This window comes from Pleurodeles waltl, chromosome 5 (genome assembly GCF_031143425.1).
Source record: "Pleurodeles waltl isolate 20211129_DDA chromosome 5, aPleWal1.hap1.20221129, whole genome shotgun sequence".
NCBI classification, from domain to species: domain Eukaryota; kingdom Metazoa; phylum Chordata; class Amphibia; order Caudata; family Salamandridae; genus Pleurodeles; species Pleurodeles waltl.
The window spans coordinates 60,688,943-60,714,476 of NC_090444.1; the positions used below are offsets into that span (position 1 = coordinate 60,688,943).

General features: G+C 47.8%; 1 protein-coding gene across 2 annotated transcripts in view; it reads right to left on the minus strand.

The window, feature by feature from the left end:
* Window positions 1-25,534, minus strand: part of GCKR (glucokinase regulator) — a 660,332-nt gene that overhangs the window by 33,177 nt on the left and 601,621 nt on the right. For both annotated transcript variants that reach the window (XM_069233566.1, XM_069233565.1), the window contains 2 exons: window positions 16,930-17,027; window positions 6,546-6,622 (listed from right to left, as the gene is read on the minus strand). In XM_069233566.1, coding sequence (XP_069089667.1) covers window positions 6,546-6,622; window positions 16,930-17,027 — 175 coding nt within the window. The remainder of the gene's footprint in view (window positions 1-6,545; window positions 6,623-16,929; window positions 17,028-25,534) is intronic.

Here is a 25,534-nt window from a genome sequence, read left to right on the forward strand (position 1 = left end):
AAGTCGATATGGCACTCCCCTCAGGGTGCCATGCCAACCTCCCACTGCCTGTGGCATAGGTAAGTCACCCCTCTAGTAGGCCTTACAGCCCTAAGGCAGGGTGCACTATACCACAGGTGAGTGCATATGTGCATGAGCACTATGCCCCTACAGTGTCTAAGCAAAACCTTAGACATTGTAAGTGCAGGGTAGCCATAAGAGTATATGGGCTGGGAGTCTGTCAAAAACGAACTCCACAGCTCCATAATGGCTACACTGAATACTGGGAAGTTTAGTATCAAACTTCTCAGAATAATAAACCCACACTGATGCCAGTGTTGGATTTATTAAAAAATGCACACAGAGGGCATCTTAGAGATACCCCCTGTATTTTACCCAATTGTTCAGTGCAGGACTGACTGGTCTGTGCCAGCCTGCTGCTGAGAGACGAGTGTCTGACCTCATGCGGTGAGAGCCTTTGTGCTCTCTGAGGACAGAAACAAAGCCTGCTCTGGGTGGAGGTGCTTCACACCTCCCCCCTGCAGGAACTGTAACACCTAGCAGTGAGCTTCAAAGGCTCAAGCTTCGTGTTACAATGCCCCAGGGCACTCCAGCTAGTGGAGATGCCCGCCTCCTGGACCCAGCCCCCACTTTTGGCGGCAAGTCCAGGAGAGATAATGAGAAAAACAAGGAGGAGTCACTGGCCAGTCAGGACAGCCCCTAAGGTGTCCTGAGCTGAGGTGACTCTAACTTTTAGAAATCCTCCATCTTGCAGATGGAGGATTCCCCCAATAGGATTAGGGATGTGACCCCCTCCCCTTGGGAGGAGGCACAAAGAGGGTGTACCCACCCTCAGGGCTAGTAGCCATTGGCTACTAACCCCCCAGACCTAAACACGCCCTTAAATTTAGTATTTAAGGGCTTCCCTGAACCTAAAGAGTTAGATTCCTGCAACAACAAGAAGAAGGACTGCCTAGCTGAAAACCCCTGCAGAGGAAGACCAGAAGACAACAACTGCCTTGGCTCCAGAAACTCACCGGCCTGTCTCCTGCCTTCCAAAGAACTCTGCTCCAGCGACGCCTTCCAAAGGGACCAGCGACCTCTGAATCCTCTGAGGACTGCCCTGCTTCGACGACGACAAGAAACTCCCGAGGACAGCGGACCTGCTCCAAAAAGACTGCAACTTTATCCAAAGGAGCAGCTTTAAAGATCCCTGCAATCTCCCCGCAAGAAGCGTGAGACTTGCAACACTGCACCCGGCGACCCCGACTCGGCTGGTGGAGAACCAACACCTCAGGGAGGACCCCCAGAATACTCTACGACTGTGAGTACCAAAACCTGTCCCCCCTGAGCCCCCACAGCGCCGCCTGCAGAGGGAATCCCGAGGCTTCCCCTGACCGCGACTCTCTGAAACCTAAGTCCTGACGCCTGGAAAAGACCCTGCACCCGCAGCCCCCAGGACCTGAAGGACCGGACTTTTACTGCAGAAGTGACCCCCAGGAGTCCCTCTCCCTTGCCCAAGTGGAGGTTTCCCCGAGGAAGCCCCCCCTTGCCTGCCGGCAGCGCTGAAGAGATCCCTTGATCTCTCATTGACTTCCATTGCGAACCCGACGCTTGTTCTAACACTGCACCCGGCCGCCCCCGCGCCGCTGAGGGTGAAATTTCTGTGTGGGCTTGTGTCCCCCCCGGTGCCCTACAAAACCCCCCTGGTCTGCCCTCCGAAGACGCGGGTACTTACCTGCTGGCAGACTGGAACCGGGGCACCCCCTTCTCTCCATTGAAGCCTATGCGTTTTGGGCACCACTTTGAACTCTGCACCTGACCGGCCCTGAGCTGCTGGTGTGGTAACTTTGTGGTTGCTCTGAACCCCCAACGGTGGGCTACCTTGGACCAAGAACTGAACCCTGTAAGTGTCGTACTTACCTGGTAAAACTAACAAAAACTTACCTCCCCCAGGAACTGTGAAAATTGCAGTGTCCACTTTTAAAATAGCTATTTGAGAATAACTTGAAAAGTATACATGCAATTGAAATGATTCAAAGTTCCTAAGGTACTTACCTGCAATACCTTTCAAACAAGATATTACATGTTAAATTTGAACCTGTGGTTCTTAAAATAAACTAAGAAAATATATTTTTCTATACAAAACCTATTGGCTGGATTTGTCTCTGAGTGTGTGTACCTCATTTATTGTCTATGTGTATGTACAACAAATGCTTAACACTACTCCTTGGATAAGCCTACTGCTCGACCACACTACCACAAAATAGAGCATTAGTATTATCTCTTTTTACCACTATTTTACCTCTAAGGGGAACCCTTGGACTCTGTGCATGCTATTCCTTACTTTGAAATAGCACATACAGAGCCAACTTCCTACAGCTTGGTCATAAGATAAGTGAAGGCAAAACACACTGCCTAGAGGGAATTCATAAACAATGCAACTGTCAGTCTGACCCAGATGTGGATTCCACAGGTGGGCAGAGGCACAGAATGGTTAAGCAAGAACCTGCCCACTTTGTAAAAGTGGCATTTTCAAACAGACAATCTAAAAACCAACTCTACCAAAATACGTATTTTTAAATTGTGAGTTCAGAGACCCCAAATTCCCTATCTCTATCTGCCCCCAATGGGAAACTGCAATTCAATGACATATTTAAAGGCAGCCCCCATGTTAACCTATGGGAGAGATAGGCCTTGCAATAGTGAAAAACGAATTTGGCAGTATTTCACTATCAGGACATGTAAAACACACCAGTACATGTCCTACCTTTAAAATACACTGCACCCTGCCCATGGGGCTACCTAGGGCATACCTTACGGGTTACTTACATGTAGTGAAAGGGAAGGTTTGGGCCTGGCAAGTGGGTACACTTGCCAGGTTGAATTGGCATTAGCAGTGCAAAACACACACAGACACTGCAGTGGCAGGTTGAGACATGTTTCAGGGCTACTTACATGGGTGGCACAATCGGTGCTGCAGGCCCACTAGTAGCATTTGACTTCCAGGCCCTGGGCACCCATAGTGCACTTTACTAGGGACTTACAAGTAAATATGCCAGTCATGGATAAACCAATCACCAATACAATTGAGACAGAGAGCATATGCACTTTAGCACTGGTTAACAGTGGTAAAGTGTCCAGAGGCCTAAAGCCAACAAAAACTGGTGAGAAAAAATAGGAGAAAGGAGGCAAAAAGTTTGGGGGTGACCCCGCAAAAAGGGCCAGGTCAAACACCACCTTACAAAAAGAATTAGAACAGGCTAGAAGGGAGGATCTTACCCTAAGTACAATGGAGTCTAAAGCCAGCCTGGCAATGGCAAGTCAGAATCTTAAAGATCATTTTGATCTGAGAGACACAATCAATCAAAGCTCCTGTTTTCAGAAATTCTCGGAGGAGAACAATCATGCTGGATGCCTTTTGGCGTGGTCAATTAAGAAGAGGTGCAATCAGGGGGCTATTAAAATGATCTTAGATGCAAAGCAGAATTTTACGGTAATAGATCCATATCAGATAGGTAAGGTATTCTTAGACGGCTATGCGGAAATTTACACTTCTTGAGAAAAATCCCATGCCCAGCACGACTGAAGCGTTTTTGCTTCAAATCGAACTACTGCTCTTGGATAATGAATCCTGAAAAACGCTAGAAGCCCCCATTACGCTGGCAGAGATTCAGGACGCTATTAAACATATGCCTAATGCCAAGGCATGGGGCAATGACGGTATACCTTCTTAATTCTATAAGATATTCATCGCACAGATACTGGATTTTTTAGTAGTTTTATTTAATGAATTCTTGGTTGGAAGCGAAATCCCAAAAGACTTCACAGAAGCAGTCATTGTCAGCTCTCATAATAAAAGATAAATCCCCTGAGCTACCTGCCCGCCATAGTGTCAGTGGTACATAGGAACCAAAATGGCTTTTTGCCTGGAAGGTCAACATCAATCAATATGAATTTCTGAGTGCAGGCAATGGATTACTTCTCAGCTAATAACACAGACGCAGCTATAATTATGGTTGACGTTGAGAAGGTGATTGATGGTGTACAATGGGATGTTTTATAAGCAACTCTTTTGCGCTTTGGTCTTTATGCTAAGACAGAAGCCAAGATTATGATTAACTCCCAAGCAGTAGGATCAATTTCAATATGCAGAGGGATGTCCGATGTCACCGGTCCTTTTTTCACTGTTTGTCGAGCCACTGGCGTTGGCTTTTAGACAGGATCCTGAAATCTTGTCGCCGCTTTTTGGGGCTCCAAAATGTTAAAAAATTTGCCAAGTACATTGTTCTTTATCTGGGAGGTCAGGCCCTCAGGATGTGGTGTAATGGCTAGAGCTGCTGACTTTGGAGCTGGGGATTCTGGCTCAAGTCTCAACGTTAGCTCAACATCCTGTGATTCTAGGCAAATCATTTAATCTCCCTGTGCCTAAGGACAGTGCCTCATGGGATACCCTCATGGGTGATTAGCCGCGCTACAAATCCAAGTATTATTATTATAATATCCGTAACACTTTGTCCAAAATGTAATCTTTATCAGACATTATGGGCTACAAGATCAAACAGGCTAAATCAGAAGTGTTTCTATACCCCTGCTCATCTGCGATCCTCCAAGAGAAATGCGAGAACACTTCTCGGCTACTTGTCCAGTTATGTTTTAAGTATCTTTGTTTCCCATGATTTCTTAGACCTCTTTAAACTCAACTATAGCACCACCATAAATAAGGCACACGCCTATTTGGTCAGTTGGGATATTCTACCATTGTTGATTATAGGACAGGTTGCGACAATTTAAATGTGGGTTCTCCCATTGTTTATTTTAATTTTTTCAAACATTATTAATACAGTAAAGCAATCGTTTTTTATGGAAGTGGATCAGATGATGCGGGAGTGTGTATGGCAAGGGAAAAAACCCTGTACCAAACTTACTTATGACGATTCAGCTTTCTATTGAAGACGGGGTTTGGCGCTCCCACATATGCTGAAATACTATCAAGCGGCATTTTTGGATTGACTAAATCGTGTTGCCGCGGAGAGCACTTTGTCAAGCTTTCTTTATCTACAGAAGATGCTTACTGAGTCTGAGGTGCAGCTACCTGCATTTCTGAAAATCCTGAAGCTACCCAAGCATTCCCGGTATGAGCTTCCGAGGGCACACGCTAACAGGTTTTTGCAGCTCCAAGAGGAATATGAGATGCCCTTTTAGGAATGTGGGCTAATAGGTGTAACCTTGCATTATAATATGATCAAGAAATGGGCCAGGGCTAGGGATAAGAATTTTAGGAACATTTTAGTAGCTGGGCAAATAAAAACCTGGAGGCAAATAGCAGTGGATAATGCCAATATCTCATCTGATCTAGCATTCTTCTGTATCCAGATTTATGAACATCTTCGGGCCTATATTCAGGCATCAAGCTCAGCAAAAGAATTTATTAACAAAGCTGACTTCTCAAATAAACGTATTGGTTTGGGAACGGGTATCGGACACTATAGGTGTATTCGCATGGCTCGATTTCTTTATCGACATTTGCTTCGATTTCACAATATATTGAAGGGAAAATTGATTTTGCAGGCTGGGGTGGATTCAATCGCATGACCCACAAAGCTATACAAGGAACAAATTACGAACTTATGGCTTTTTATGGTAAATTGGCTCTGTATCATACCCTATTTCATCTGCAGCAGATGTTCCCGACCTCCTCGGGTCAACGTTTTAGATGTAACTATCCACAAGAAGATTGAGCACATGCAGGTTTTTTATGTCCCAAAGCATGTGATTTTTGGAACAGTGTTATTAATTTTATGGGCAAAAACGTACAGGTCTATATCAAACCATATCTACCGGTGCATTGTTTGGGATTGTACCAACTCGTAAACTAAGGATGCGGCACCAACAATATTTCTCCATTGGATCTTTAGTAGCAAAGTCGCTAATTCTACAAAAGTGGAAATCCCCGACTACCCCACATTTGAACCCTGGATATTTAAAATGGATCGGGTCAGGAACTTAGAGGAGATGTATGCTCGGAGCGTGGGTTCACCGAGGGAAGCCAAGGGAATTTGTGATCCTCATAGGGAGGCTGCTGAAGGAGCAGTGATTGATTAGGATTACTGATTAAGGTTACCTTTCTTTACTTCTCTTTATCAATATTCTTGAGAAACTTGAATCATGAATAACAACGTATACACTTTTTTTTCAAAATAAGAACGTTTTTCAAATTAGGTAGGAATTTTTCTATTTGTTAATTTCAAAACCTTACATCTGAATATCAATAAAAAAAAGGATTTGATTTGTTTTGAATGTTGATTGTATTTGTATGGCACAAACAACTGCAAGGCGTCTTGGCGCTTTGAGACCCTCAAGATTGATATAAGCTCTGTGGTGACAGGGAGAGAAAGTTACAGGTTAAAAGGCTGAGTGATCTCTTGGATCATCGGTACAAGGGCCTTCACACACCTTTACTCACAATATAACAAGAGTGCAAGTTGCTGTTCACTGGTAGCAGCACACATTAGAAAACTAACTAACCTTTCTTCTACTCACTCATAGATTCATTCATACCTTACCAAGGATGTTAAGTCTCCTTCCTTGTTCTGCATCCCACTGTAGCCTGTGCTGATGAATCCCCGGACGTCCCTGTAGTCTGAGAAACACAAAGAAGTAGAGTCATGAAATGTCTTCTGCACAGGAAAGTTTTATCAATCACCCCAGTAACACTGCTCTGGGTAAAAGCACATCTGATATGATCCATCATTTCAAGCTTAGGACAGGGCCACACAAACCAATGGTATCAGAAAATGAGGAGGGGAGAGGGGCTTGGTCAAGAAGTAGGTTCAGGCTGCCTTTAGAACCAGGTAGTGTACTATGTCTAAACACAACCTAAAACTACAAATTTTGTCATTTCTTATAGGTTAGCTGTTGCCGCTTGCTCACTGACATTGACGCAGTCCCTTGGAAAAAATTCCAGGCATAAAAAGAGAAGCTCTCCGGGGGTGAGATTGGCTAGCTCTCCACCAAGGATCTAGGTGAAAGCTCTGGGACGGTATGGCAGCACACGCAAACACCGCTTTACAAAATGGCTGATGTGAATGTGGAGCATCTAAGCCAAGTTGGATGTCTAGACAGCCCGGAGGAAGGACTTTACAGAGACGGCCTCTCCCACCAACATATATAAATGTGACTGTTAGAAATGGGGTCTTTAGTTGGCAGAGGTATACACCCTTATCAGAGTGGGGACCACAATCCTAGTTAAGGTAAGTCACACACAATCCAAATCATCCTGTGCCCACCCTCTGGAAGGCTTGGCAAAGAGCAGTCAGGCTTAACTTAGAAGGCGATGTGTATTTGTGCAATAAATCATACAGTAACACAGTGAAAACACCACAAAAATACACCACGCAGGTTTAGAAAAAAATATGATATTTATCTGGTTAAAATAAGGTAAAAACGATAAAGATTCAATAAGCACAAGTTGAGATATCACTTTTGCAAGATTAAAAAGAGTCTTAAATCTTAGAAATCAACAGTTGTCTCTTTATTACACAAAGTACCTGGTTTGCATGAAAAATAACACGCAAGGACTGCAGAGGAGGAGCTGTGTGGAAAAATAAGGTGTGTGTCGGATTTTCCTACGGGGAACAGATGTTGTGTTGTTTCTTTCCACGCTGCAAGGAGCTTTGCGTCATTTCTTGGCGCACAGTCTTGGTTCCTCACTACGATGCGGGAATCTTTTTAATGCCCAGGGACAATGCAGGGAAATCCTGGGCATGCTGGAAGAAGTCACAGGCGTTGCGTCAATCCGGTAGGGTGAGGCATCGAATTTTCTGTTGCACAGCAGGTTCTGTGTCGGTTCCCACTCGGGGAATCGGCATCGTCATTCCGGTTCATCTGTGTGTCGATCCAGTAGGGTTCTCTGGTGATTTCTCGGTCGCAAAACGGCTGTGCGGCATTTCTGGCAGGCTCTACGTCGATTTTCGGCGCACAAGGAGTTTCCTGAAGAGATTAAGGTGGTCATTATGACCCTTGTGGTCTTCCGACCATCTGGGTTAATGTTGCGGTATCACCGCCAACAGGCTGGCAGTGAAGACTGCCACAGTATGAGTATGGAGGTTTGGCCGCTGCCAACCCGCCACATCTCCACCCATACCGCCATGGCTGTATGATCCGCTGGGCCAGAGATGTTCATCTCTGACCCGGCGGTCCCCAAACAGTCACAGCGTCCCCCCACCCACCCCACCCACATAGCGCCCTCACCCCCCTACTCACATAGCACCCCATTCCCCCATCCCCACATACATGCACACAGACATCAACATGCACCAGGCATACACCCATTCACCTACACTTCCAGGCATGCATCCACTCACACGTATCCATACACGCAAAGATCCAAACACAAATACTCACACGCATACACACTTACATGCAGACATGCACTCACTTCAACATTCATACACGCATTCACTCACACGCATACAACCATGCATACACCATAACACTCACAGTCACATTCACACATGCACACCCATTCATACACACACGCAGACGCCACACACTCACACACTCCCCTCTCGTGTCGGACAACCAACTTACCTTGTCTGGCGAGGAGGTCGTCCGGCAGGGAACGGGAAGGGGTGCTGCCACCGCAGGCAACACCCCGCCAGCAGGACACCGCCAGGCCGTATTAATGGTCATAATACTGCTGGTGGCGTCCTACTGGCGGGGCGGTGCAGGTGGTAGCAACGCCAGAATGCCACCGCCCGCTAGCATGGCACAGTGAGGTGGAAATCCGCCAGTACCCATTATATGGCGGGCGGAAGACTGCCAGCGCTGGCGGTCTTCTGGCGGCAGTGGCTTTGGTGGTCTCGCTCAGAGACCGCCAAAGCCATAATGAAGGCCCAAGTCTTTTTGGCCCTGAGACTTCAGAAATCAGGAGGCAAGCTCAATCCAAAGCCTTGGAGAGCACTTCTCAGCAAAGTCAGAGGGCAACAGGGCAACAGCAGGGCAGCAGTCCTCAACAAAGCAGTCCAGATGAGTCCTTTGGGCAGCCAGGCAGTTCCTCTTGACAGGTTGCAGGTTCAGGTCCTGAATTGTCTGAGTTGGTGGGGTCAGAGACCCTGCTTAAATACCCAAATGTGCCTTTGAAGTGGGGGAGACTTCAAAGAGTGGCTTAGAAGTGCACAAAGTCCCCTTTCAGTTCCATCCTCTCTGCCAGGGTCCCAGTAGGGGGTTTAGCAGTCCATTGTGTGAGGGCAGGCTACTGTCCTTTGACATGTAAGTGCAGGCCCTCCACCCTCCCAGCCCAGGAAGACCCATTCAGTATGCAGATATGTGCAGGTGTGACTGAGCATCCTGTGTTTAGGATTGTCTGAGTGAAATGCACAAGGGAGCTGTCAACTAACCTGGCCAGATGTGGATTGTAAGGCACATAAGGATTTGAGTGTAGAGAAATACTCACCTTCTAAAAGTAGCATTTCTAAAATAGTAATATAAAATCCAACTTCACCAGTCAACAGGATTTTGTATCACTATTCTGGCAATACTAAATATGACCTGATTACTCCTTCCAGATCAGAATCTACCACTCAAACACTATTTGAGGGTAGCCCTAAGGCTAGCCTATGAAAGGAGCAGGCCTCACAGCAGTGTGAAATGAATTTAGGAGTTTTACACTACCAGGGCATATAAACTACACAGGTATATGTCCTGCCTTTTACTTACATAGCACCCTACTCGATGGGCTCCCTAGGGCCTACCTTAGGTGTGACTTATATGTAGAAAAAGGGGAGTTTAAGGATTGGCAAGTACTTTTAAATGCCAAGTCGAAGTGCCAGTGAAACTGCACACACAGGCACTGCAGAGGCAGGCCTGAGACATGGTTAGGGGGCTTCTTATGTGGGTGGCACAATCAGTGCTGCAGCCCACTAGTACCATTTAATCTACAGGCCCTGGGCACATGTAGTGCACTTGTCTAGGGCTTAGAAGTAAATTAAATAAGCCAATTGGGTATGAGCCAATGTCACCATGTTTTTAAGGAGAGAGCATGTGCACTTTGTTAGAGGACGGTTCTGACCATCAGGACTGCCCTGATTTTTCGATTTTTGACCACCTGGTTTTTGACTGTTTACTGTGGGGAAGCCTCCTATGAGGTGACTCCTGCACAATAAACACATGGTAAAATGGACTGCGCGTGTTTACCGCTGGTGTCGCCGTGCTAAGGAAAGGCTGCTGTGGCGCAGCAAGGGCAGGAGGCCCTGGGCAGTTTACATGTGATCATGTGTGCGCATGGATGTGCACCCGTGTGAGGGCTGTGGGAGGAGGATTCCTAGTGTGCGCAGCCCTAGAACTGCGCTTAGATAGTCCTGGCGCAGGAGGAACTATGCAGAGTGGGTGGTGACCTGGAGTAGGTCTCATGAGAGGGGTGTATACATGTGAGGGAGAGTCAGTGTGCTTACTGTCTTTTCACTGTAGGGACACCCAGTTCAATGCCAATGTCAGGGTGCTTAAGATATTTGCATTGGGGGGATACTCCATTGAATGTCAATGGGAAAGGAGGGCCTAGGGTGCAACTCCAGTTCTCTGGTGTCCACCGAGACCAGAGTCACACCAAAGTATACTGTAACCTGTAAGAAAAGAATGATGCAGTAGGTTACAGGAGCATAGTTGTACAACTTATGGGTCATCCAGGGATGTCATCTTTCTATGCCTCAGCTCAGGATTAGGGCCAATTACTGCTCTGTCCAGTTGCTGGAGCAGGGCCTAGCATCAATCAGCCAGCTGTCATTCCGTGCCAGGAGCCGGCTGGAGAAGCCCTGCGAGGAATGTCAGGTAGGAGGGGCTGAGACTTTCAGAGCACATGTGGCAACTAACTCCTGGAGGATGCCATCTTGAGCTATCCCAGAAGACTGTGCAAGAAGGAGGGGATGGGAGCAAGGAAGTGATGTGGCACATCTGGATAGGCCAGAGGTGCAGACCTGCTGGACACTTCCGCCCCCACTTAAAAGGTCCTGCACAGGGGAGACCTCTCTCTCTTGGCTGTGCTTCACTGCTGGACACTGGGACTGCAGACAGGCGTCATGGACAACTGGAAGGAAGAACCTCCTGACTGCCCTTGGGGCAGGGACTCTGCCCCTGAAGGATCCCAGGCCAGCGAGGCGAATGCCAGGGCCAGGCAAGCTGGCCCCCTTACCCCCACAGAGGACTAGTTGGGGGAAGGACTGGACTAGCGCAAGGAGAGCGCGCAGCCCAGAAGGAAAAGAGGGAACCCAGAGGAAAGATTGGCGCAGGAGTCAGTGGAACTGGCTCCCTGATGATCTGGGACCCTTCCAGGCCAGGAGGCCTAAGGAGAGTACTCCTGGTGGCAAGGGCTTGTCACCAGGAACGGAACGACGCAAGAATGAAGAAAATCGGCCCTTGGGGGCCCGAGATATCCCAGGACAAAGAATGGCGACCTTTGACCTTAGAGAAAGCAGCTACGAAGCGTGTGGAGCTCCGCAGCTGCTTGAGACTGTGCCCCCAGGGTGGGCCAGGGCCTGGGGGCTGCACAGGAGAAAGAGGAGCAAGGGGGGTGCCGTCGCACGCCCCCTCGCAGAAGAGAAAGGGACCCCGGACCCCATCCCGGGGCCCTGTGAAGCCTGGTCCCGTGTTGGACGATCCATAGTGGGGGGCGCCGTCACGCACCCCCTGCCGCTGTGGAATGGGGACCCCGGACCCCATCCCGGGGCCCCCGGCGGCGAAGACAAGCCGGGGAGCGCCGTCGCGCTCCCCATGAAGAAAGGTGTAATGGGGGGGGGGGGCCGTCGCGCACCCCCCAGCAGAAGAGAAGTCGGGGAGCGCCGTCACGCTCCCCGTGAAGATGGTCAAATGGGGCCCCGGACCCCATCCCGGGGCCCCGAGAAGAGGCAGGAGTGGGGGTGTGCCGTCGTGCACCCCCAGCCGAAGAGAAGAGGGCCTGGGGGAGCGCCGTTGCGCTCCCCACTGGGGAGGAAAGGGGCCCCGGACCCCATCCCGGGGCCCTGAGAAGAGGAGGACTCCGGGGAGCGCCGTTGCGCTCCCTGTTACCAGGAGGAGGGGCCCCGGACCCCATCCCGGGGGCCCGACGACGCCATGCGGCCCAAGCGGCCGCCAGCATCCCTGAGTCTGCCTGCTGGAGCGGGCAGACTCTAAGTCAGCTGGCCGGTTCCCGCAGCAGCACCCGGAGGTGCTGGCCGTGCGGGGAGCCGGCGGGCGGCCAGGGGTGGGCTTCCTGAGCCGCCCTCCAACGAGGGATCCTCTTTTTGGTGCGGGGGGTGTCCGGGTGGGACAGGCACCCCCAAAGGGAAAATCAGGAAAGAAAAGGAATCGCGGCTCTCCCCTTGCAGCGGGAGAGCCGCTAATCATTTATGCAGCCGCCCCAGCATGCTTTGCGGGGCAGGGGCTGCTTCTTGAGCCCCTAAAACGCCTGTGGTGGTCCCAGGGAGATGGGGGCCACCACCACCTGAGAACTAGGAGACAGGGGGAGCTGCAGGAGCAGCGCAGCCTCCCCCCATCATCTGTTGGTGTTCCCACCCTAGGTAGGGCGGGACACCTGAGAGATAACCCGTCAAGGGTTGGATAGATTTTTTTTCAGTAAACTTTTGTTCCTGGTTGTGCAAGGGTGCCTACCATAGGTGTAGGTTGGTATGGCCCCATGTATTTTACTGTTAATTCATGGTTAAGTAGGAGTAATCCAAATGTAATCTAAAAGTAATCCTGATGGTTATAATGCTAGAATTTGGTCTCTTATGTTTCCTGACTATGCTAATTTGAATAATGATAATGGCAGTCATCTCTTGGCAAGATGAAAGTATTTAATCACAGCTGTAGGTGTCATCATTGCATTGTAGTGTTGAATACTGTCAGAATGTTCAAATGTGGCAAGGGGGGCACTGGGATTGTTTTGCCATGTGGATTGTTGGATTATATTCTCCCTTAAGGAGACCTGAGAGATTACATACTGTTGGTCCAGAGTGATTTTATCACTTTGTATATATTTGTAGATTGTTGCATAGTATTGAGTAGTGTGTGTGAATAATAAATGTACTTTTACTTTATCAAAAGAAAAAACACAGACTGGACATTCATTTATTAAGAGTCATGCTTGCGTGCTTGTGAATGGGGATTACTAGCCAACACCACCTCCCTTGAGTAAGCCTTGGACTGCTCTGCAACGCTACCCTATGAGAGTCAAGCGCTACAATGGGGTGTTTGGTTCCCAGTGGCGGTCGTGTGCGGACTCGTTACTTGTGCAGGCCACACAAGAAATGACCCACCTTCCAACACACTTTAGCACTGATTAGCAGTGGTAAAGTGCCCAGAGTCCTAAAGCTAGCAAACATGAGGTCAGAAAAAGAGGAGGAGGAAGGCAAAAAGTTTGGGGGCCATTTCCAACACTTACCGATAAGCAGGATTTTGTATTACCATTCTGACCATCCTAAATATGACCTGGTTACCCCTTTCTGATCACTCAAACAGTACATGACGGGGGCCCTAATGCTATCCTATGAAAGGAGCAGGCCTCATAGTAGTGTAAAATGATTTAAGACGTTTTCCACTACCAGGACATATAAGACACACATGTACATGTCCTGCCTTTTACCTACATAGCACCCTGCCCTATGGGTTACCCAGGGCCTACCTTAGGGGTGACTTATATGTAGAAAAAGGGGAGTTCAAGGCTTGCAGTGGCAGGCCTGAGACATGGTTAAGGGGCTACTTATGTGGGTGGTACAAGCAGTGCTGCAGGCCCACTAGTAACATTTAAGGTACAGGCCCTGGGCACATGTAGTGCACTTTACTAGGGACTTACAAGTAAATCAAATATGCTAATTGGGAATGAACTTAGGTTACCATGTTTAAGGGAGAGGGCAAATGCACTTTATCACTGGTTAGCAGTGGTAAAGTGCGCATAGTCCTAAAACCAGCAAAAACAGTGTCAGAAAAGTGGTGGAGGAAGGCAAAAAGTTTTGGGGTGACCCTTCAGAGAGGCCATTTCCAACAGTGACCATCGGAACAGTATGCGGAAACCATAAAGGAAGAATTGTGGTGGCGGTCCGCAATGCACAACAAACACTTATGTGAGAGGTAGCACTGTGGCAGGTGGAATCGCTGTCCCCACTGAGGAGCCGCAGAACATGAAGAAAATCATTTTGTGCCGAGAGTCCTGCAAAGACATGCTGCTCACATGCTAAAGTAAAGAACCACATGGACACTAGTGGTATGGGTGATAACTGGCCAGGGGCACGTGCACTCGGGTCCTTTTATTAACAGGACCACCTGACTGGTGACGCCTGTGTTGGATGGGTGTGGGATGGGTTTAAGTAAGGACCCTAGGGAGGGGCTGTTCCCTGACATGTCCAGTAGGACACTACATTCCTCCCAAAATACAAAAGAAAACACAAATTTAACCTAAACAGGATAACCCTTAGTTCATCAGTCTCTAGAGTTGATCAGCAGGGCAACATGCGGGCGCATGGATGATGAGGTGGCTGCAACAGGACATTTTTGCTCGCGTTTATACTTTACCCTGTGTGAGACAGGACATAAACAATGGTTCCAAGACTTCCAAAATATTCTGGCTGCATGCCGGTTGGAATCATGTCCATTGGGTTGAGTTGGTCCATTCTGTTGATGCTAAACAGCTGCAATGCCTGGCGGCTTCATTCCCAGCTGTGGAGGCGGGAGAGCTGCTCCTGGGTGGGGAGAGCGCGCCCTGTGATTCTCCCGGTCCAGCCTCTCACCTGTACCTGCAACCAGTCACAGCATGCACCCACGAGGGTAGGTGGCCCCCGAGTCTCTGCACTCCGCCAAAGATGCAATGGTAGTGGGTGCCTCAGTCCCAGCTATGGAGGTGGGAGAGCTGCTGCTGCCGGTGCCCGGGTGGGGAGAATGCGGCACCCTGATTCTCTTTCTGGGAAAGCACCAACAACTTTGGGGCAGTGATTAATTTGCGCTTGTCCTTTCCGGTGCTGAGCACCAGCACTTATTTTTGTGAGCCGGCGCTTATTCTTCTGCCCCAAGCATTTGCTGCGAGCAAAAGACACACATGAGAAAGATGGAGAAAGAGAAAAACGGAAAAGCATCACAAAGGGAGAAAGAAGAAAGCTGCCAGGGTGAGCGGAGGGGCAGGGGGTGGCTGTAAATGGATTGAAGAGGCCCGAGATGGCTTCAGGATTACGCTGTCTCAGTATTCTGTGCTGCACATTTAATTGCAGCAGCCGCGTGCTTAGAAGGAGGGCTTTGAGCACCGGCACTTATTTAGTTACAAATTAAGCACAGCTTTGGGGGGGGGGGAGAAACAGCGGGGGTACAGTCCTGTCGGACTACATCCTCAATTTCTCATGTTGGCAGCTTCTGTTCTAGTCCTGCCTTTGACGGAGCGAGCGCGCCCTCCAGCGGCGGCTGCGGGAGCCATGTCCTTCCACTTGCACCCCCAGCTCCTTCTGCTCGGGGGTCCGGGGTGCGATGCCCCTCTCTGCCCCGTGAGCCGGCCGCCCGCAGCGCTGCACCCCGGCCCCGGGCTCTTGCCCGGGCAGAGGCGGCTGCAGGTGCTGCTGCACTCTCCGGACAGGACCCTTGGCTGTTGGGGCCGAGCTCTGGGCACTTCTAGCGCCTATGTCTCCTGTGCGGGGTTGGCGCTAGAGTCTCCTGTGCAGTGTTTCACGGCCTCTGGGGTGTCGCACTGCTCCTGGAGTGGCACAATCCGCAGAATGCCCTCCTCCCGGGGCAGGGCGGGGGGTATCAGCTTTACCCTTCACAGTGCCAGGGCCCCCCTCCAGGGCCGAGGTGGGCACACGGTGGGCTCCAGACCCCTCCCAGTGTAGGGCCCACGTGCTACAGTGAAGTACAACACAGGGACACTGCGGTATGTATAGGTGACACCTGACCACGCAGCAGGGGCGTAGCTTCGAGTGGAGGGTATTATATTTTAATATTATGTGCCAGCTTCATTGTTGGAAATGTGAAGCTCATCCCCCCTCCGCCGCACCCTCAATCTTGCTGCCCAGGCTACGCCCCTGCGGCCAGGAGCACGTGCACCAGGGCCCTTCCATTCACAGGTTTATGTAAAACTTTGTTGGGGGAGCAGCAGGGCCGTCAGCAATATAGACAAAAACTAGATTCAAATAATAACTTTATGGCTGCAAAACAAGTCGTTCTCATTCCAGTAATCGCCGGCCCTGATTGGGACTACTTTGTGTGCGGAGGCCTACTTTGTGAAAGGGTGGAATGCCTCCACTGACAGTGAAGTTAGCCAGTGGCTGAAGTTTGCTGACCCACTGAGCCACGCTGCACACTTTAGTGGGCTGAAGAAAAACGTGGATGACCCAACCACGGGTGGATGGATTGAGACGGCCGGCTAAAAAATGACACATGGCGGTATATCATACATATATTTTAGTAAAACTTAAAGGATTTTACTAATGCCAGTCTTAAAAATTACAGCAGCAAAAGGGAGAGGAATCAGGTATTGACACAAAAGGGCAGTCTAGAAAAAAAGGAAATTAGTGGAAGAACGGGAGAGGAAAAGGAAGGGCCTGGCCAGAAATGGAGTGGGGGAGGGGGTAGACCCCTGTTTTTAAAATTACAAAATACACTAACAAAACTAATTTTGAATGAAAAATACCCATCTAATTTCCTCTTTCTATATTATTCAGATTGAGATAATGAATAAGTATCTTTTGCCTAAATTCTAACCAGCAATCAAATATAATCTAATAAAGTAACAGAAATTGCATCAAGTACTAAAACTTTGCTAAATATTTGATCAGGTTTAATATTTTGATTTTTTTTATAAAATAAGTTGAAATGCATCAATCAGTAAGGAAGCATTAGGTGTTTTGCAGTGCGGAGTCAGCCAACATGCTCCTTCACATCGCGTTCCCCGGATAATTGTCCTAAACTGGTCCTCTCTTTCATATGCCATGGTGCCCTCACCTGTACCATATGTCGGGATACACTCCACCGCATCCATGATGGCCATGAGTCCCAGCGTGCCCCATCCGAGGATGTACAGGTGCCCCTTCTTCTGCAAGCTAGAGGGAGAGCAGAGAGTCAGCGCGGGTCCGGACGGAGTGGATCCCAGTCTCAAAAAAACGTTTACATTTACTCATCTCGTTTTAGGACTACATTTTGAGAACATTTCAGAGTATTTTTTAATTTTCAAAGAATTCCAGGTATACTTTTGGGAACATGTGACTAGTGCACAACATTTCTGCTATTCTGGAAAAACTGTCTGGGCCCGATTCAGAAAGGTAAACTTAAACCAAAAAGTCTAAGTTTAGACCAAAAGTCTAGATTTAAAGCCTAACTCTACTACGAGTAAACTTAAACTTTTGGTCTAAACTTGGACTTTTTGGTTTAAGTTTACCTTTGTGAATTGGGCCCTCTTTGTTTCCTGTCTCTCATGTATGGTCACCTGCCCAGGGTCCTCTGGTCTCATCTACTTCCATTGTTTCTCATCTTTTTTGGAGTATCAGGGTTTAAAAGGTAGGTGAACAGGCTACTAATTAGGGCAAAGAGTTGATGAGAGCAGAGGGCTGATGACTGCAGATCATAGCTTTCTTTTAATAATGCTTATTTTAGGAAGCAGTCCTGCCCATGCGCAGACGATGTCTTTGTAGTGGTGAAGTAAGAGAATGTAAGATATATTAATCTGCCCCAGAGACCGGAGAGCGAAGGCTCCCTGATCAGGTGAGGGGTTCTTTGGGCATGGAATAATAACTCAGAAGAAAACAGCTTCACAGGTTTCTGCTGAGCTTCTGATGAGAAAACTACAATATAGACTGAGATAGAGATGCTCCCCCTACCTGGGATGCCAATCTGAAGAGCCAGACATAGGCTGGCCAGTGGAACTGGTCCACCAGGAGCTCTATAGCAGATGGGTCACCTCTGGTGTGGCCCACTCCATAGTCAGATCTGGTGATGAAAATGTTTGAGTTGGCCACAAAGGCGGCAGCAGAACTGGGCACTGGAGATGGTGTCTCTGTACTTGCGTGTACTGTGAAGAGGTACAAACAAACACAAACAAATCAGAATTGTAGAGCGCAGCCAATCACTCGTCAGGGTATCCAGGCTCTGGTTTGCTGACTTTAGTCGAACGAGCCAAGCTTTGATTTTCTTTCTGAAGTTCGTCAGTGAGGGTGATGTTCAGAGGGGGAAGGCGTTCCAGGACTTGGCGGTGTGGTGGGAAAAGGGGCGCCCTCCGCTGTGGCTATGGAAGATGTGCGATGTCTGTGCCAGGGCGAGGGAGGCAAGAGCGAAGGTCTCTGGATGGCTGGTGGAAGTTCAGGCGGTGGTTGAGGCATGCTGGTCCTTGGTTGTGGAGGGTTTTGTAGGCATCTGTCAGTAGTTTGAATTGTCATCTTTTCTCGACAAGGAGCCAGTGGAGATTCCTAAGGTGCTGGGTGATGTGGTCGAAGAACTCAAGGAACTCAAGGAAAGGAATAAAGAAATCTTAGTCCAGGTACCCCAGATACCCACTTGAGTCCTGGGAATGGGCAAGGAAATCAGCATATGAGGCAGAAAACATCCAAAAAGTGCACCAAGAGTAGATGAACAGATGGCAGATGTAACTTCTGTACCGTGGGTTTTCTGCTGTACTTCTGAGTCTCTGCCTGGAATCCCATATATCTGAAAGGGCGTAAGACTGAGAACGACCGTAGCCACAGATACCTGATAACACTGCAGTTCTCCTCAAAATTTACAGAGACCTGAACCGTGTCAGCACCATTTCCAGAAAGGTGTAGATCACCCAGAAGAGGTACCTCGGAATATGGTGGAAGTGGGGCGCTCGATTCTGTAGATTAAAAGGAATTGATGCAGATGGACATGTTCATACCTGCAACCTTTCTTCAAGCCCATGCATATGGTCAATCAGAGGTCCCATAATGAAGACTCAACTTCACAGTCAGCCAGTATGTGGGTTTTACTAGCCCTGTACAGCAGCATCACTGCCCCGGCCCTGCAGGGGACCACCTATCACTTTGTGTACTTCTTTTTGTGAAAGGCTCCTCAACTTTCAGTCACTGCAAACATATACGCCAGCTGCAATTTGTACACATGGGTCAATGCAGACTATGGTAGAGGGAACCCAGCTTTCATCAATGCACAGGTCTGCAGTTCTTGGTAATAGTTATAAGAATTTCCAAAAATGGGGTTCTTGGCAGAGGTATTTTTTTTACCATTGTTTTGCGGATCCTTTGGCAGGCTAATGGCATGCACCATGGCCACAGTTGTGGCAAATGAGAGGCATAACCTGCCCCAGCTGCTTGCTGCTCCCTTGCGACATGGAAGTATTGGGGTTTCTCTTTAGACTAGATCACGATAGGCCAAGCGGGATAGTCGGTTGTCTGGAACACTCTGCCATACCCTATGCTCAGGGTTATGTTTGTTTGCACTAATATTTTTATGTTTTTGTAGAATGTGAAACCCTTCCAAGTCAAGACGTCTGCATGGAGGAATCCCTGTGCCCAGAGAGCTAGTGGACAGTGGATTCTGGGACATAAAGCAAATCTCGTAAGCTCTAGAAAGCCCTGCTGAAGTTTAGGGAGATATAAAGCGTAGTTGAAAACACTGTAGCATACAAGGTTTGAATTATAAAAAAGCCCCACTGCAACTAGGATCATCTGTTTCTGACTGGTAGCATCACAACAAAGATGAATGTTGAGGGGGAATTTTTCCCTTCCCCAGTTTTTAGGGTATCAATCAATCATGGTTTTAATAAAGCACGACAACTCACTCGTAAGGGTCTCACAGTGCTGGATCTGCGGTTTAGTCGAAGAGCCAAGTCCTGAGGTCCTTCCTGAATCGCGGCAGCACTGGTGATTGCCTGAGGTGCAGAGGCAGGGAGGTCCAGGTCTTTGCAGCGAGGTAGGAGAAGCATCTTCCTGCAGCCGTGGTCTTGCGGATCCGTGGGATGGTGGCTAGGTCCAGTTGGGCGGAGCGGAGATGTGTGGTGGGAGAGTAGAAAGAGAGGTGGTGGTTGAGGTATGCAGGTTGGGATGTTCAGGATGGGTCTGGCTGAGGCGTTCTGGACGTGATGCAGTTTCTTTAGAAATTTCTGGGTGGTGCCGGCATAGAGTGTGTTTCTGTAATCGAGTCTGCTGCTTATGAGCACATGGGTGACCGTTTTCCTGGATTTGGTGGGGATCCACTTGAAGATTTTACAAAGCAGGCAGACTGTGGAAGCAGGAGGACAAAACAGTGTTCATTTGGTGGTTCATTGAGAGTTAGGAGTCCAGGATGATGCCGAGGTTTTGTGCGTGGTCTGTGGGTGTGGGTGGAGGGGGGTTCCAAGTGCTGCGGGTCACCAGGAGTCGTCCCAGGTGGTGGGGGTGGAGCCCATGAGGAGGATTATAGTATATGCCCGGAGTCTCTTTTTTGGGACATATAGGGGCATATTTATACTCCGTTTGCGCCGGATTTGCGTCGTTTTTTTTTACGCAAATCCGACGCAAAACTAACTCCATATTTATACTTTGGCGTTAAACCCGTCTGGTGCCAAAGATCTTGGAGTTTGCGTCATTTTTTAGCGTGGACACCTTCCTTGCGTTAATGATATGCAAGGTAAGCGTTCCCGTCTAAAAAATTACTCCGAGGCATGTGCGCCGTATTTACACTCCCGGGCAAAAATGATGCCCGGGAGTGGGCGGGTCAAAAAAAATGACGTCCAGCTGCTTTAGCGTCATTTTTTAACGCCTGGTCAGGGCAGGCGTTAAGGGACCTGTGGGCTCGGAAGGAGCCCAGAGGTGCCCTCCCATGCCCCCAGGGACACCCCCTGCCACCCTTGCCCACCCCAGGAGGACGCCCAAGGATGGAGGGACCCATCCCAGGGAACTTAAGGTAAGTTCAGGTAAGTATATTTTTTTGTTTATTTTTGTGGCATAGAGGGGCCTGATTTGTGCCCCCCTACATGCCACTATGCCCAATGACCATGCCCAGGGGACTCAAGTCCCCTGGGCATGGCCCTTGGGCAAGGGGGCATGACTCCTGTCTTTGCTAAGACAGGAGTCATGTCAATGGGGGTTGGGAGTAAAAAAAAATGGCGCTAATCGGGTTGAGGCGAAAATTTTGCCTCAGCCTGACTTGCCCCATTTTTTGGCACCCAAGCTCCATTTTCCCCTACGCCGGCGCTGCCTGGTGTAAGTCATTTTTTTTGGCGCACACCAGGCAGCTCCGCCGGGTAACGTCATTCCATAAATAAGGTGCCCGCATGGCGCTTTGGAATGGCGTTAGCCGGCGTTAAATTTTTTGACGCACAACTGCGTTGGCGCAGTTGTGCGCCAAAAAGTATAAATACGGCCCTCAGTGTCCTGTGAATTAGTAGCAACTCAGCAGGAAGACGTGAAAATATACAGAGGTAACAAATTGGCACCTTCTTCATTGTTGTGTAGACAGAACTTTCCATTCTAGCAACCTGGTGTCCTATCAGATCCCTAATGCAGCAATGGTCATCTTCCAGGCACGATCGAGGAGAGGTTTGTGGGGGCGTGAGCAGATTCACGGAGTCCCTGGTTTCAGGAATATCTTGTTCAGACTAATAGCAGTTCTTCCAATGAAAAATGCCATTTTTCTATGGATAGCACCAGCCCAACATGGTGACTCTTGCCGACATGCGGCCACTTCTCAGAAGTGAACAAGTGTCAGCACAACAGACGCACTGACTTTCATCACCGCTATTGATCTAATTTCTGCGACCCTTGCTCCCTTTACAATCCCACATATCAACCTCCTAATGTTCTATCAGGCATGTCACCTCAACATCCATCACCACCACTATCTACCTCACTTTTTTCTTCCCTCGCTTACAATATACCCTCCAAAAACAGCTCTTGAGTCACAAAAGATAACATAAATCTTATCATTACCTCCTACAACATGTTCCTTCACTACCTCTTTTTTCCCTATGGTCATCAGTGCATCATAGCATTCTTAACCAGTTCACCAGCATGACATAGCATTCTTAACCCTGTCACCAGCACATCATAGCATTCTTAACCTGGTAACCGGCATAGTAGGGCATTCTTAACCAGTTCACCAGCATAACATGGCATTCTTAACCCTGTCACCAGCATATCATAGCATTCTTAACCTGGTAACCAGCATAACATAGCATTCTTAACCAGTTCACCAGCATATGATAGCATTCTTAACCCTGTCACCAGCACATCATAGCATTCTTAACCTGGTAACTGGCGTAACATAGCATTCTTAGCCCTGTCACCAGCATATCATAGCATTCTTAAGCTGGTAACCAGCATAACATAGCATTCTTAACCATTTCACCAGCATATGATAGCATTCTTAACCCTGTCACCAGCACATCATAGCATTCTTAACCTGGTAAAAAGCATATCATAGCGTTCTTCACCCGGTCATCAGCATATCATAGCATTCCTAACCCGTTCACCAGCATATCATAGCATTCTTATCCCTGTCACCAGCACATCATGATATTCTTAACCCAGTCAGCAGCATATCATAGTATTCTTAACCTGGTAAAAAGCATATGATAGCATTCTTAACCAGGTAACCAGCATATAATTGTATTCCGGAAGAAGCGATTTGCTTAGAGCAAAAGCCCTCACTCACCAGCCGGTGACATGCTTCATCATTGGGCCATGCTCCTCGTCAGGCCGGCACTGCAATGCCTGACGGGCCCCTCAAGGGGGCTCTTTGCCGGAGACCTTTTGAAAGAAGGTATTGGCCGGTCAAAATATGAAAAAAGGATTGGTATAAAGAAATTTATAAAAATGTCTAAAGGAAAAAACTGATAATTTATTCAGATGTTAATGCCTCTGACATGATTAAAAACACTGTATAGGGATATGGCAAAATAATGTTTACAATCCCTCAACAAAGACACATACAGTTCGTAAATCTTGTTGAAAATGGCACGAAGTGGGGGTAACACAGAGTTCTTGTGTCACTCAATCAAAAACAGGGGGTCAACATGTTTCTCGCAACTCATAGTCAAAAATGATCTTGTGCGATTCTTCAGGACCTAATACGTACCTAATCCTTATTGAAAAAAGCTCTAGGATAAGAATAACTTGTGTTCCCTATTTGGGAAAACAAAGGCCCTCCAAAGTCTAATAATAGGGCCTCATCGGGGCAACATCAGGCTTCTCAAACCACTATGGCTTGGTGTATCGCCGCTAGTCTCGGGTCACCTACAAGCTCAGTCTGGCCCCGGGGCCGATGAGGCCCTATTATTAGACTTTGGAGGGCCTTTGTTTTCCCAAATAGGGAACACAAGTTATTCTTATCCTAGAGCTTTTTTCAATAAGGATTAGGTACGTATTAGGTCCTGAAGAATCGCACAAGATCATTTTTGACTATGAGTTGCGAGAAACATGTTGACCCCCTGTTTTTGATTGAGTGACACAAGAACTCTGTGTTACCCCACTTCGTACCATTTTCAACAAGATTTACGAACTGTATGTGTCTTTGTTGAGGGATTGTAAACATTATTTTGCCATATCCCTATACAGTGTTTTTAATCATATCAGAGGCATTAACATCTGAATAAATTATCAGTTTTTTCCTTTAGACATTTTTATACATTTCTTTATACCAATCCTTTTTTCATATTTTGACCGGCCAATACCTTCTTTCAAAAGATCTCCGGCAAAGAGCCCCCTTGAGGGGCCCGTCAGGCATTGCAGTGCCGGCCTGACGAGGAGCATGGCCCAATGATGAAGCATGTCACCGGATGGTGAGTGAGGGCTTTTGCTCTAAGCAAATCGCTTCTTCCGGAATACTGTTTCTCTCAAGAGAACCCTTTCTATGTTTTGGAACCGTGTGTACATTATTGTTGATTTACCTACATTCGGGAGACCTACACACGGGACCAGGAGTGTCTTCCTTTTACCTCCGAATCTCCCTTACTGCCCCCCCGCCGTGATTGTTTGATGAACCAGCATATAATACCATTCTTAACTGGTCACCAGCATATCATAGCATTCGTCACCCGGTCATCAGCGCATCATGCCATTCTTAACCCGGTAACCAGCATATGATAGCATTCTTAACCCTGTCAGCTGCATATCATAGTATTCTTTACCCAGTCTATAATGGCATTCTTAACCAATTCACCAGCACATCCCAGCATTCGTACCAGTTTACCAGCATTTCATTGCAATCGTAACCAGTTCACCAGCATATCATAGCATTCTTAACCCAGTCACCAGCCTATAATAGCATTCCTAACCCGTCACCACCACATCACAGCATTTTAACCTGGTAACCAGCATATCATAGCATTCTTAACCCATTCACCAGCATATCATAGCATTCTTAACTGGGCCACCGGCGTATGACAGCATTCTTAACCAGTTCACCAGCATATCACAGTATTCTTAACCCTGTCAGCTACATATCATAGTATTTGAAACCCAGTCACCAGCCTATGATAGCATTCTTAACCAGTTCACCAGCATATCATAGCATTCTTAAACTGGTAACCAGCATATCATAGCATTCTTCACCTGGTCATCAGCGCATCATAGCATTCTTAACCCAGTCAACAGCACACCATAGCATTCTGAACTGGTCACCAGCATATCATAGCATTCTTAACCTGGTAACCAGCATATCATAGCATTCTTAACCTGTCACCAGCATATCATAGCATTCTTAACCCAGTCATCCGCATATCATCACACTCTTAACTTGGTCACCAGATTATCATCACATTTCTGACCTGGTCACCAGAGTGTCATAGCATTTTTAACGAGGTCAGAAGCATATCATAGCATTCTCAAGCAACGTCTTGCATCTAGTCGATTGCCCCAAGATACATCAATCCACTAACAAGAATGTTAGAAGCACCTTGCTTTGCCTACGTTTCTGTTGTTTCTATATTCATTATTTTTCTTAATTTTCCATGAACATTGCTATTATATACTTTTGGCTGGACTATACCATGCAGAAAGGGATGATAAATAAATCCCTGGGGTGTGAGGGTGTTAAAGGGATCCTCTCTACTTTAGATAACCGAAGAGCTCTTTGAATGATATCTAGGTCCTTCAAAGCAGCTATCACTTAGCTTAGATTTGAGAAGACAGATACTTCACATTACAATCTGCTAAATGCAATGCTGTATCATGTGTTTGCACATATTGTGCTTCCTACGTGTGGCTGACATACTGGAAACTCTCTATTTATGGAATATAGTAGCTGGTTAACTGCACTAGGTTCTCTTTGTTCTCAGAGTAATATTCTGCTTTACTAGCTGGTCTATTCTTTTCTAAACATCTGTCAATAAGTGTTCAGTTTTTGGCCCTTCCAGCTGCAAGGCTGCTGTCATATAGACGCTCATGCCTAAACCCTCGCACGAATGGTGACAGTGATGGGTGCCCAGCTGGGTGCTTGAGCAAACCCTACTGAAGAACTGCGAAACAATAGAGGGCAAAGGGATTCCATCACGTAAAATGTAGCGTACAAGAGGGAGGAACCTTAGTGTTCCTGGGAGCAACAATTGTGGCTTCAGGAACCAGACAGTACAGCAGCATAGGTGTGAAAAAAGTGGCTTGACAAG